This window comes from Poecilia reticulata, unplaced genomic scaffold (genome assembly GCF_000633615.1).
Source record: "Poecilia reticulata strain Guanapo unplaced genomic scaffold, Guppy_female_1.0+MT scaffold_267, whole genome shotgun sequence".
NCBI classification, from domain to species: Eukaryota; Metazoa; Chordata; class Actinopteri; order Cyprinodontiformes; family Poeciliidae; genus Poecilia; species Poecilia reticulata.
Window position 1 is genome coordinate 27,368 of NW_007615049.1, and position 13,739 is coordinate 41,106.

The 13,739-nt window shown below is 38.9% G+C and overlaps 1 protein-coding gene and 1 long non-coding RNA gene across 2 annotated transcripts in view; one reads left to right on the forward strand and one right to left on the reverse strand.

Moving 5' to 3' along the window:
- Positions 1-13,739, reverse strand: part of LOC103460632 (asc-type amino acid transporter 1-like) — a gene marked incomplete at its 3' end in the record, with an annotated part of 37,102 nt that overhangs the window by 20,883 nt on the left and 2,480 nt on the right. The window contains exons 2-3 of the mRNA XM_017303418.1: positions 7,294-7,498; positions 6,769-6,920 (exon numbers count right to left, since the gene is read on the reverse strand). Of these exons, the coding sequence (XP_017158907.1) occupies positions 6,769-6,920; positions 7,294-7,498 (357 nt within the window). The remainder of the gene's footprint in view (positions 1-6,768; positions 6,921-7,293; positions 7,499-13,739) is intronic.
- On the forward strand, positions 11,499-12,052 carry LOC108165985 (uncharacterized). The gene is made up of 3 exons (XR_001776303.1): positions 11,499-11,590; positions 11,695-11,905; positions 11,974-12,052. It is a non-coding gene; the product is annotated as an uncharacterized LOC108165985 (long non-coding RNA).

The window sequence follows — 13,739 nt, forward strand, 5'->3', positions numbered from 1 at the left end:
ACCTGCTAATGACTGATTCAGTCTGTTGTTTCTTGGATTGGTAACTGGTTAAACTGAACTGGTCTATTATTACTTGTGTGGGATCTTTATCAGCACGTGGACATTTTGTAATGAATTTAATAAACTTACTTGGAAATATTTGTAGTTGACTGAAGATTAAACCAACTATTTGATGGAAGTTTATTCTGTGTAAATTATAATTTTTCCAATTACAGTATAAATCACCTTTTGCTCTATTTATCTGTCTGGTGTGTTAAATAAACCCTGATCCTCCCTGAGTTTTATCTTTAGGTTTTCTGATAAACAGCCTTCATTTTAAATATTGATTCCCTCATTTTAACATGAGTGCAGCATAATAAATCCTACACTAGACTGCTGCTTCATAGGTAAATGTAGTTGTATATGTAAACATTAAGATAAATATTAATGAAAGATTAAGATAAAAATTTAACAGTAACAGAGTGTACATGGGGAACTATATGGTTAGTATTTGTTCTCAGACCTGTAACCAGTACACTGTTTAATATTTCAATGTCTTTCAGAACTTTTCAAATGTTTATCATCTTTCTAACCGGCACCTTCCTCACTTTTATTTTTGTTTTTCAGCCGTTGCTCTGCAGTTTGACCAAAAGCTGACTCTTGAGGACTGCAGCCAAACTGTCAAGTGGCTTCATTACATGCCAGAATGAGAGGAAGACATCACAAGGAATCAAAGTGACGCCAACCAGAGTGAAACTGGGGTTACCACAACAAGTACAGTTTCCCTGGTTCATACAGTACAAAGCTTAACCTCATGGACTCTGTTCTTTTGTGGACAACAGACTGTTCTGACAGTCAAAAAGGAGTCACATATGTTTAAAGATCTGTCCCTCTTTTCTTAAATAAAATGTTATATCAAACGTATGTCATTTTTAAACTTTTGTACACAGTTTACCCATCATCTGCCAATGATATAGTGTTTAACACCAGTGAAGAAACTTTTAGCGGAATGTTATGTAGACCTATCAGACCTAAAAATGTACATAAACCCTTAGCTTTCATTCAATATAAAATCAACCCAAATCTGCATGTAGATCTGCATTCAGATGATGGATGAATCGATGTTGATTCCTAACTGATTCAATGTAAAATCAACAGAAATATGCATGTAAATTGACATACAAATGATGGTTGAGTCWGCATAGATTCCAAACTAATTCAATGTAGAATCAACAGAAATGTGTGCAGATCCTCATTCAGATGAAGATTGAAACAACATTGATTCCTGACTGATTCAATGTAGAATAAACACAAATATGCATGCAGATCCACGTTCAGATGAAGGTTGAATAAACATGGACTCTTAACTGATTCAATGTAAAATCAACAGAAATGTGTCCAGATCCACGTTCAGATGGTTGAATCAACATTGATTCAATGTAAAAGAGATATGTGTGGAGAACCACATTCAGAGGAAGGTTGAATCAATGTTGATTCCTGATTCTATGTTATATCAACACAAATATGCATGTAAATTGACATACAAATGATGGTTGAATCTATATGTCAGTTATGGTTGAAACCCTAACRYTGATTCAACATACAAGTCACCGACCACTTTCAATGTTGTTTCAATGTCRCGTTCAACGTTAATTCAATGTTTCTGGCTGACATTGATTCAATGTTGTTTCAATCATTCTGTGCTATCTGGGTCTGATCTTTCATCCTTACCTGGGGAAGGTAATCCTAAAGAATCCAGTTTGTTTCGTAAAAACGGTTGAAACACACAGCACAGGACTTAAGGATCTCTGATCGCCCTGCTGCCACATAGAAGATGGCGGACGCTGTTAAGTACGACTCAGCGCTCCATGAGGGGTCTACGTATTGATGTCTATGGGATAAGCAATGCAACGTGATCCTCTGCAGCAAGTGATGGCAAAACGGGGCGCGTCATCACTACTTTACATTTACATTCATTTACGCTACATTTACATTTACCTGGCATTTCCTTTCCATTTCCCATTTTAAATTCAGTTCGTTGGGCGTGGCCCTTTTTTGGGGGGGATTTCCTATGTAGTTGGTTCAGCTTCACCTTCATTTCAGCAGCTCGAGTTTCCAACTTTTTACGAAATTGTTCCATGGCCATAACCTGTTCCCTGAGGGGCTATCTCCGCAAGCAATCCCATGTYGTCGCTCTCCTCATCAGTTGTGTGTTACCATAAAGCTGAACCTTCACCAGTCCGTTTCATGTCATCAACCGACTTAATCTCATCTCTACTTTCACCCCTGATCATTTTGACTCTATTGTTAAACTGCCTCTCTCTGCCTCTGCTCAGTCTAGTTCAGCTATTAGGCGGAATCGTTCATTTCATGTTTAATCTCAGGTCTTGCTCTGTAATTTTATTTTCTATACGTCCCGTTTTTTTATCCTCATTTTGAATCTTAGTTTCTTTATGCTCATCTATAACTCCAAGCCCCTGAGTTTTAGATTATGTTCAACCAGTCTTCAAGCACTCCCTTGACTTTACGCCAACACTCCTGTCCTTTTCAGTATTCTCTTCATGATTATGTATCTCTTCCCTGTGTCCGTAGCTTCCCTCTGTGCCAGACGAGCACTTCACAATTTGCTGGTGGTGGTTGGTCTACATTGTCCAAAGTGTAAACTTATCATGCGATTGTCCTATATGTCCCTTTTGTGTCCTCCCATGCTGCTACTTGCAGGTTCATTTCTGTGTTATCACACTCGCTCGCATCCTCCAAAGATTGAACCCGGAGGTCTACTTCTAGCTCTTTGTCCCTCAATCAAACAGCTCTATTGCCAACCTCTTTCTGTTTCCCTGAAGCTATCTCAGTAACTCATCAGCTGGCTCATCTATCAGTCTGGCTCCGTGCCATCCCAGTAACCCAGCGTTCTCTGCCCCTGCAGCTGGCCCATGTCCCAGCGTACTCTGCCCCTGCAGCTGGCCCATGTCCCAGCGTACTCTGCCCCTTCAGCTCACCCATGTCTTAGCCTTTCTCTCATTGTTGGCCCATGTCTGTTGTTTTCTTTTTCCCTCATACTTTTCAGCGTGGCTCCCTTGCAGCGGGCACCTATCCTCTAGCCTTTCTCCAGATGATTTTGTGTCATCTAGCTGATCCCATCTGCCTCGCTGTGCACCTTCAACTATCCTTCACTCTCTTGCCTGGTATTATTTTGGCCCTTTCTCTTAGCAGTCCTTCATTGGGCATCATGATACCATGAAAACCCCTCTATCAATCAAATTTGATTCCTCCTACCAGCTTCTCACCATCTAGTCTTCTGCACTCCTTTGGCTGACAACCTGTACTGTATTTTTCTCCCTGCATCTTCAAGTCAGCACACAAGTTTTAGGTCTCACTTTTCCTCGGGCCCGGCCTCAGCCCCTTTTTTGGGGGAGAGCATCCCTAATCAGTTATTGGGATGTTCGAGTTCACATCAAATCTCAGCTCAAATCAGCTGCCAGGGCCCGAGCGCCAAAGAACGGTTATTCATTCCTGTCATTAAATCTTTTAATTGTTCCTTTTTTCGTCGTCTGAGTCTGTCCAGATTGAAATGTAGCCAATAGCGAAAGTTCAAGCTGGAAGACTCCGCCCCCTCCGTTCCCCCATCGGCGTCATGCTCATCTCCGACCTCAGCGCTGGACCTCACCCGGCACGTCCAATCATCAATCAAGCTCTGCATAAAAGGATCCACACCCAAGCAGTCAGCCGGTTCCCAGCTGCGTTCAACCCACCACCGCCCCTTCTCCACCCACATCCTTCGGCTCTCCAGGATAGCACCCTTTCCTGACCTCCACCACCAGTGTCGGGCCCCGGGGGAGAGTATCCCTAATCAGTTATCGGGATGTTCATCGAGTTCACATCAAATCTCAGCTCAAATCAGCTGCCGGGGCCAGAGTGCCAAAGAACTATTAGTCATTCCTGTCATAAAATCTTTTAATTGTTCCTTTTTCTCCGTCTGAGTCTTTCCAGATTGAACTCCTGTTCTGCAAGCTATTTTGATAATGGAACCGAAACGCACAGAATTGCGCAATACTTTGTTGAAACAATTATTGAGATTATTATTTTTGTTGGGTCATTAATTTAAACATGTTCTTTAGTAAAGTTACGAACGTTTTGATAAGGAGCCAGAGGAGGACGTGCGCGTCTCAGTGTCCTGGCGGCGTTCAGTTTGTCACCTAATGCCGAGATCGACTCAAAACCTTCCGCTATTGACGTATTGCACCCCTGCTCTAGCAAAGCATGAACAGCTCAAACAATATAAAATGAAAAAAAAGCTATTTATTAACTGATCAAGTTGTATTTTAGATTGTTCTTGAAAAACTAACCAGTCACGGCTGATTAGTGGGTGCACTCATGGCTGCACAGTGAACCCATTGATTCTTTACAGCAGACAGCCGCTCCCCTCTCTTGCAGGTACTGCGTATCCCCGCTAAATCTTTTAGGGGTACGCAGTACCCGATCGTACCCCACTACAGCTTAGAGCTTACCGGCATTAGGACAAAACTATAAAGCAATTTTCCCAAATAATGTTCATCCCTTGGATGACAAAATAAATAATTTACAGCTGCCAGTGCACAAAAAGCAGGATTTAATATCAAGATCTTGTCCCATTTTTGTGTGTCCACTTTTGTTCAATATTACCTGATATGGATGTTTAGAAGTGGTAATGGTAATCATGAGCAGTTATTCAAAGTCTGTACAGCAACTATTTGGAGTGTTTTTAAATGTTATCAGATCCAGGATGTGGTTCCATTAGCTCCCGCTGCCCACTGCACCAACCGTCAGTTGGTGCAACTGACGGCAGGAATGTGGGAAACAGCAGACTGAGAGAAGGCATGACTGCTTCACCTCGTCCAGCACAGCCAGCAGCAATGCMCAGCTCCTGCTCATGGTGACCTTGCTTTTCAGAGTGAAAACAGACCCATCAGCACCATACAACCAAACTACTGCCATTAAAGGAGGAAGTAACAAAACATTGGTCTCCTTTGCCACACTTCAAGAGTATAAAGTTTACAACTCAGGAACAAKTTCTAAAWAAAAAAGAGAGAGAGCAAATAGTATTTGTGACAAGATTTGCTTGACTTTGTCATTTGAAGGAGCAAAAAATTAGTAAGCTTATTATTCTGACAAACTGGTCACACTGATTACCAGTGGCARGTTCTTYAAAGCAAGTTCAAAAGCTTGCTTACAATCAATTTACATGTAGTGTATGTCTTTATGTCTGGGGTCTCAGATGTCAAATCAAACATCCCAATTTGCATGAAACAGAGTGTTGTTTGAAAAGCTGAGTGTTCAGCTGGACCAATAATAGAGGACCAGAGAATCCRTTTCTAGTCAGTGGGAAGTTAAATGCATTAGTTAAAGCGTATTCCACAGTATGAAGGAATCATGAATTGAACCAGGTCAGAATGGAACTAAATTTGTTTGGCTCATTTGCATGTTGCATGCAAGTTGGACATTCACAGAATATAAATGCTGTTTTTCTTTTACTTTTTTTTTTTTTTTTTTTTGAAACGACAGCAAAACAAAAAAAAAAAGGATAAACAAGAACTGACAGACAAGGTCATCATAACAGATAGAGGCTCACGAGTATGTGGAATTGAGCCTACAAGGTTACAAAGATATGTATGAACAGATTTAAATGGGGTGTATGGGCTTACACATGAATCATGATTCAATCAGGTTTTATCCTTCGAGTTATATTGCATACAGGATTCCTCTCCTTCTTGGTGGTGTATCTTAAAGAAGATGTCATTTGTTATTTTCCAAATCAAATTAAAAATGAATGGGGGTTCTTCTGATTTCCTAAACAAATTACCTCAAAAGTAAAGTYAATTTCTGTTTAAATAACAGATCTGACTGCAGACATGTCCTTCCAGTATAAGAGATAGCGGGATAATCCCAGAAAATGTGGAAATGTCCTGCAGAGTCATTACCACACAATCTCCAACGACACCCAACCTCTATTATTAAAGTAATGGAAAATATAAGTTTCTCCCAGCATATTCTCACCCTTTCACCCATATCGCCATGTTCTGGGGAATCCGTTTAACCCACATGCAGAATCGGACACAGGCAATTTGGAAAGTTTAACATTTTTTATTTTTTCCGGTTCAGATAAAAGCTCCGTAACTGCATGGCTTCTCGGGATGGGTCCAGAATTTTGACAACATCTAAGGGAGGATAAATGTTAGTACTATTTCAAAAATAAGATGTCTTATAGGGAGTTCTGGTGGATMTGAGACTCGGAGAGGGGGCCTGATCCAGATAGGGTTGAGTTTAGTAGATCTACTGCAGGAGGACAACCAATGACCAGCGAGATTGAAATCTTCCACCAGGAGACAGATAAATGATTGATCTTTACAGCTTGGAGAAATATTTTAACTCAGTTAAAAGATCAGAATCCTAAAAAACAAAATCCTAACAAAATGTCATTACTTCAGTAATAATGACAATAGATTTTATTCATAATGCCCTTTATATCTTTTGATCTCAAAGAGCAAAAACAAAAGAASCAATCGCAATGGATACAAATAATTAAATTAATTAATTAATGAAGTACTGTTGAAAGTGTACTCCCAACTTGTCAACAACAAAATATATCAAGGTTTTTTTTTTACCAGCATCATCAGCATTCCAGAATTAGTATATCTCAAAATTTGATCAGTTCCAAGTTTCCTCTGTACCAGTCTGAAACTCCCAACACCAGGTGTCCTGATTCACCAATACATGACAATGAACTGAAAATCTTAAGGTAAAAACACTCACATAGACACGTTGCAGATAAAAGTCGTGTTGCCATGTATGGAGGAGCACAGTTTTGGAAGACAGGCTGCAGCACATAGCTGGAGAAAGTAAGGGCAATAACAGCCAGGGTTGTTGGGTACATGATGAGGACTGCGCTCCACAACAACAGAAACCTGAAAGAGACAGGAAACCCTGGTGACATGGGACAAAATTAAAAACTCACCAAAAGAAAAGGAGACGGAGAACTTTAATGGAATTTCTAYATAAAATTAATCAAAAAGCAAACAAAATGCTTGGATCAACACTGACCACTATATCAGCTTAGAGCACTGAATTTCCACAACAGATGTCATTTTTGTTGTTCTAGCAAATTGTTTGAAGTTCTAGCAAAATGTCAAAGTTGTCACCTAATTTGTTAGAAAGTGCAAAGTACATTTCTCTTAAAAGCTCAATTCTGAAAGTAGTATGTAAAGGCCTGACAAAAAACTTTTATGATAAATTAACTTTCTTGGCTGCAGTGTGAAGTGAAGGAAAGCTTTTACTCACCCTGTCAGCCCACCAAATATCTCTGTCACATAGGAGTAGTCGCCGCCAGATTTGGGAATGGTGACACCCAACTCAGCGTAGCACATTGAACCTAGAGCAGCAACACAGCCTCCCAGTGTCCACACCACCAAAGCCAAACCCACTGAACCAGAGTGCTCCAGGACCCCCTTTGGAGAAATAAAGATCCCAGAGCCAATGATGTTTCCTGGGGAGAAGAAGAAAGTCAATGTAGCAGACCCAGAGGAGTTCGTTTTCAAGACTGTCCTGTGCAATCATGGATCTCTTTATCGAGTTTAACAAYACATGTTAATGCCAAGTCAAAAGATAGTGCTGATGAAAATAGCCTTTTCTGAAAAGCATTTCTATTTTTCTATTATGTTTAAAACAGAAATACGATGGGATTTAAACAGTGAGACATCAAATTTATAGTCAGTCTCTCCCAATTTCAGATTTATAGCCTGACCCCAAAAAGGCCAAAATTTTTAAAATTGGTGATCGTGACCTAGTTGGACTCAGGCTACTGTGTCATGTTTAATAAGCTCGCAATACATGCAGCACAARAAAATCAAATGAGAATGTGTGTTATAAAATGACTTATAGTCAATAGGAGGAGGACATTTACCCTGTTGAAGAAAGAAAGAAAATAAAGTGCAGAAGTTCATTAGAGTATAACAAGATCAACACACGCCACAATAAATGGACATGCAGCTCTGCTATCAATCACACATCCCAGATAATTTGCACTTGACCCCCTGGTGGTTACAACAAGCAACAAAACGGAGCTGGAAGATGTTAGACAAAAACAAAAAAACAGATGAGATGCTTAATCAAATTATGGTCTAAAATGAAAGCAGTAAAATCATATGTCAAGTTTACTTTTGCCTTGAATTTTCTTAAATTATCTTTGTGTGATGTAATCACACAAAGATAAGACAAAAGTTCAAAAACAGGAAGAGCGACTTGGACAAATGAGAAAAAAACTTGCATGACCAAAGCAACATCAGCCACTGGGACATGGACCTCTCAGCTAAATGTYTTCTAAACAGACTGAGACACAGCGACATGACAATGTTTGATATTCAGGATGGAACAAAGAAGATTGATGAGATATTAGGGAACTGCTCCAAGGCTCACAGAGAATAAATAAATAAATAAATGCATATTTATTTAATTATTTATTAAGTTAAATAATTTTAATTATTTAATCAATGTTTATAATGTTTGTTCAAATTAAAAAGATGTATTTTTGAATTTGAAACTTCAGGGAACATCTTGGGTAAAGCTAATAGAGTCTAGGATTTATTGTAGGCTGCAATTAAGTTTCAGTTTCAATGTCTAAATGAAAGTTAAATTCTCCCTATGATGACTTTATCAGTATTTGTTACTAAAACAGCTGAAAAATCCGAGAATTTAGAGAATTGTGGGCAAACCAAGAATACAAACAAAATAAGAGTTAGATATTTAAGAGCTGTATTCAAAAAATTTGCCCTGGATGAATCAATAAACCTGAATACAATGTGATTCTCTGTCCTTCATTTCTGACATTAATTCGTGGAGCTGGTCCATTTTTAAAAGGGGGAATGAGTTAACTGGCTTTTGCTAACATGATTCTACTGATGCAGCCASATTTCTATAGGTCAGGAAAAGCTAGTCATCACATCTTTAACTGTTAAAATAGTTTATGATAGAGATTTTATGTTAAATAAAACACTTTTTTTTTTTTTTGCTCCGTAAATAAGAATGTAGTTTTTAAAAATTCTATAATTTACCCTCTTTGACTTGGTTTTAAACTAGGTTAATTTGAAATTGAATGACTAGTAGGCATTGCCTCACCAGAAGCTATAAAAAGCTGAATTAAATTAGCCTGGCTATTGCCTTCTTGTGCAGCCCTGCTCGAAAAAAATATCACTTACTCTGTATGAAGCAAGTAGCCCAGGAGAAGGGGCTGGTCTTACTAGGCTAGAATTAAACCATACTTGTTTCCTTCCTCTATGTGTGACTGAATTGAAATCATATTTTTTGTAATATGTCTCACGAAGATATATGTTGTGAATTGCTGCTTTATAATTCTATTGAAATTTAACGTCACAAACAAGTATTATATAATGCTTGTTTATCCCTTAAAATCTCAAACACATTGAAGTTTGTGCTTCTCATGGGAGAAAATATGAAAAAATTCAAGTGGTATTGTCACTGTATATGTTCATTTGTCTGACGAATATGCACAAAAGCTCTTCAGGTAACAATAAARTTTAAAAGGTTTACTGTGAAAAAATTGAACCTGGTGAAAACCAAGTTGTGTATACACTAAAATCTTAGAATTGTGTGTGTGTTTTTACTGTGACTTTAGAGTTATTTGGATATCATGTTTAGCATAATTCAATTTATGGATGTTTGTCCAAAAGGCTGTCATGTGGTTCAGCACACATGCTGATTCTAAGTGAATTTGTTTGTTGTCAAAGTCACTTATTCRTACAACACTTGACCAAACTGCTTCACAATTTATATCAATCATTATTATTTGAAGGAGTTTTCAGTGACTGTATGACTTTCCTAAGCAACACTCACACTAGGAATTAGGAGGAATGTAGAGGATATTAATCAGGATACTCTTCAATAAATTCTCAATATGCACAGAAGAGTGCCGGTAGATCATACAAGTTCAGGCTACAGCACTACCAGTAGCGCAGCAGAAGGTAGCCAAGTGGCACACACAGCCCTTACATAAGCAGACATAAAACACACACTCTGGTCTGGAGAGATGGGAAGTGACTGCCTCATGTCATCAAAACACTATTCTAATATTGTTAACTGCATCACAATGGTGCTTTTCATGACACTATGACRAACAGATTCAGAATCATTAGTGCAAATGTGAAATGCTACAATCACTTTAAACAAACAACGCTTTATAAATTAGAACTGCACAGTATATCGTTAGAGCRTTGTCATGACTATGTAGCTGAACAATAGTTACATTGCAGCAGTAATGTAGGAGGAAAATGAACTCACCATGTTCTCATGTAATTTCAAGGGTACCTGACACGCACTGTGTGCAGCAATTCACCAATCACCAATGACAATCATTCTTAAATCAGTTTGTGGAAGCAGACCTACAAATGGAGTGAGTYGCTGGTTATAATATTGAGAAATGAGCAACAATCAAGAGACTGTTACAAAAAATAAACACGATGTCAGTTATCTGGAATAATTTTGGTTACAAGACGGATGTTCCGTTTTGATAGTGCCTTGCACCAATTTACAAGAGGTAATATCACTAATTTATATGACCATTTAAATCTTCACCATACACTTTCAGTTCAACAAATGTAGAGCCAAATCTGAATGTTGTCCGAAGCAAAAAAAATATATAATTTCGGAAGGTTTTGTAAGTGTTACTCCATATGAGAAAGGTTCTAAATGGCAGAAAGATATAAGATAAGCTCTCATGCTTTACCTAGCTTTTACCCATTTATAGTTTTTCCAAAGATGGTTTTAAAAGTCGTGATCAAACTACTTTTTTCCTTAAGCTACCATCCTGGAACTGCAGAGACTGTCTACTTCATTAATCAACACAGAAAAAAAACATATTGCAACATTCACAAAAAAGAATGTTGCAATATGATCTTCTGCAGATCAGTGCAGAAGATGGAAGAAGAGCAGCATAACTTAAGGTGCTGGTCATTTCATTTGTTGTATTTTTTTTATATAATGTAATATATATTGTAGCGTTTAAAAAAATGAAATATTAATTTTTTCAATATCAGTTCTATTGAAAATGCTATTCAATGACTGTTTTGGTTTTGCATATGTKCCCCAAACATTACTGGGACCTTTTGATAAGTCATTAAAGTGATCAGATAAAGTTTTTCTCTTCAAATTTCAAAAATCAGATATAACAAATCATATAAAATAAAAATCACGAGCAAAACAGTTTGTTTGATACTAGAGGAATTTGTGGCAAGATTTTCAAGGGTTTCATTTACATACATGTCTGTGCTGCTCAGCCCACAGAAGAGTTTTTCCAACAAATGTGGCATCATAATTTTTAGSAAGATGTGTAACTATTRTTTAAAGATAATAAATTATCTAGTTTGTCTTATTGTAAGCAAGCAGTTACATAGGTAATGTCAGGGTTCCTGTGTGTGTGTTGAGTGTGAGTGATGCATCTTTTCCAGCGAAGATCTTGGTGAAGAACCTGGGCAGCCTACMCRGGTGGATCTCATCAGCCYCATCAGTGTTGGGGATAAAGGAGCAGCAGAACCTTCACTCAGTGCTGGATGATTAACGTGCACCGGTAGTCTCTCTAGCAGTCTCTTGTAGTCTACAGTACTTGTTTTTTTYATCTGTCTCTTCAGTATTTTCCAGTGGTTTCAAAGTCCTTGTGTTTGCCGTCTCTAGATCAGTTTCTGGATTTTTCAACTGGATTAGTTCCATTGTTTCCTCCTCTTGTGGATCTCACCTGCAAGTCTGCCTGCCCGCTGCTCCCTCCACACCACTCCATAGATTCTCTGGCTCCCAGTCATCACCATCCTCACGCTCATCTCGGGAACCATTCTCCACACTGGACCTTGGGCACATTCCCCCACGCTTCAACCAGAACCATTCTAAAGTAAGCGTTTCATATTGTATTGCCGATCACCTCATTTTGGGCCACCAGTAACCTTGCTCTCATTCCAGGCACCTCCGATTGCACTACTCAACCGCTCCKGGAAGGATCAAGGAGAATTGTTTGTCTATTTTTGCAAGAAAATAAAACCCTTACCTCTACTCAGACTTGTTGATTTTGCATGTGGGTCAGAAGGTTAAAGCYGAACATGGCAGGTAATTTTGAATTAATAATAAAAATAAGTAGTTTAAGCAATCTTCATAATAATAGAAGACAATAACATTAATACTTTTCAATACATAAATCTGCATCAAAAGAATATTTTCCTTTTTTAATGAGGAGTCACTTAAACCAAATTCTGACCTCATCTAAAACAAAAGGAATCACTTTAATGAGAAAATAGAAACTTAAAGAAAACCTTTTGAAATAATGTCAACAGTTTATTACAATAGTTAGTATTTTGGGGGATCTCCACCACTGATGTCAATGCAGTATAATTACAGTGAATAAAGATCTAATGAAAAACAGCATACAGGGGGGGAAAAAAGCCCTGTTATAGCAGAGTCCTGCTATAACAGGACTCTGCTATAGCAGAGTCCTGCTATAACAGGACTCTGCTATAGCAGAGTCCTGCTATAACACTGCCACCTAACCTTTCCTGTTGCCTTGTCCTCAGTGGCCGAGGCTCCTTGTGAAACTTCTACCTCTGAGGCTCTATCTGCTGYTGGGACCTGGAGATCACTCAGCGCCTTTTCAGAATACAGCAGAAGATTGGATTAAACAGAAAAAACCATAGRTGACAGGCTAGGTGAAGTTTCTTTGTTTTGTTTTTCATTTTATAATCCTCTCTTTTTCTGTCAAACACACAAGTTTATATGTGTGTTTCTATATTATGATTTTGTATTGATTTCCATTCATTTTAGCCACTTACTGTTGTCCTAGCAATGACTAGTTTATTACTAATCCTAACTTTAACCAAACTACTAACTATAGCAAAAAAAATACCCTAATCGATTTCCATTTGCTCCTAACCATTCGTCTGTCTGAGCCTCACTGCAGGGCATCTGACCACTGGACCTGAACTCCTCCACCCTGTGGGAGGAGAGAGATCAACACCACCAGTCGATGAAAGAGATTGAGACGATCCAGAGGATCATGAAGATGTCTGCTGATCTTTGACACCAGAGAACTGATGAAACCTTTCCATTCACTGGCCTCCTGTTAGTAACCTCTGTTGATCTGCTGTCTAACATCAGCAAGGAGAAGGAAAAGATAAACCTGCTTCAGAGCTGTGAGAGAAGGCACCACACTCAACTGCTTGATGCTCGTTTCATATGAGGACAACATGGACATTGGATGAGGGTCGGTYTGGAAAATCCAAAGAACCAMTACCAGAACCARTTGGACTGATGGGGGGCCGGAGGAGAGAGAGGGGGGAGGGGAGGATTACGCTGCAGCAACGCCAGCAGCAAGGAGAAGTGAAAAGAGATATAATATAATATAATATGGACAACCCAAAGATCCAACACCAGAACCAATTGGACTGATGGGGGGCCGGAGGAGAGAGAGGGGGGAGGGGAGGATTACGCTGCAGCAACGCCAGCAGCAAGGAGAAGTGAAAAGAGACATTAAGATTAGTTACATGCACACACACACAACCGTCGCACACACACTGCCACTGCAGAAAAGAATGACTTTTATAGAGGTTTCTTATGCTCAATATCAGATAAACTTTTTCAGTTGTTCCTGTTAACTCTGAGTCCTGAACAGAAGGACCACTGCTAGCTAAGGTCCACGAGTCCACAAGCCATAGATTGAGAAACTGTGAAGGAAATTC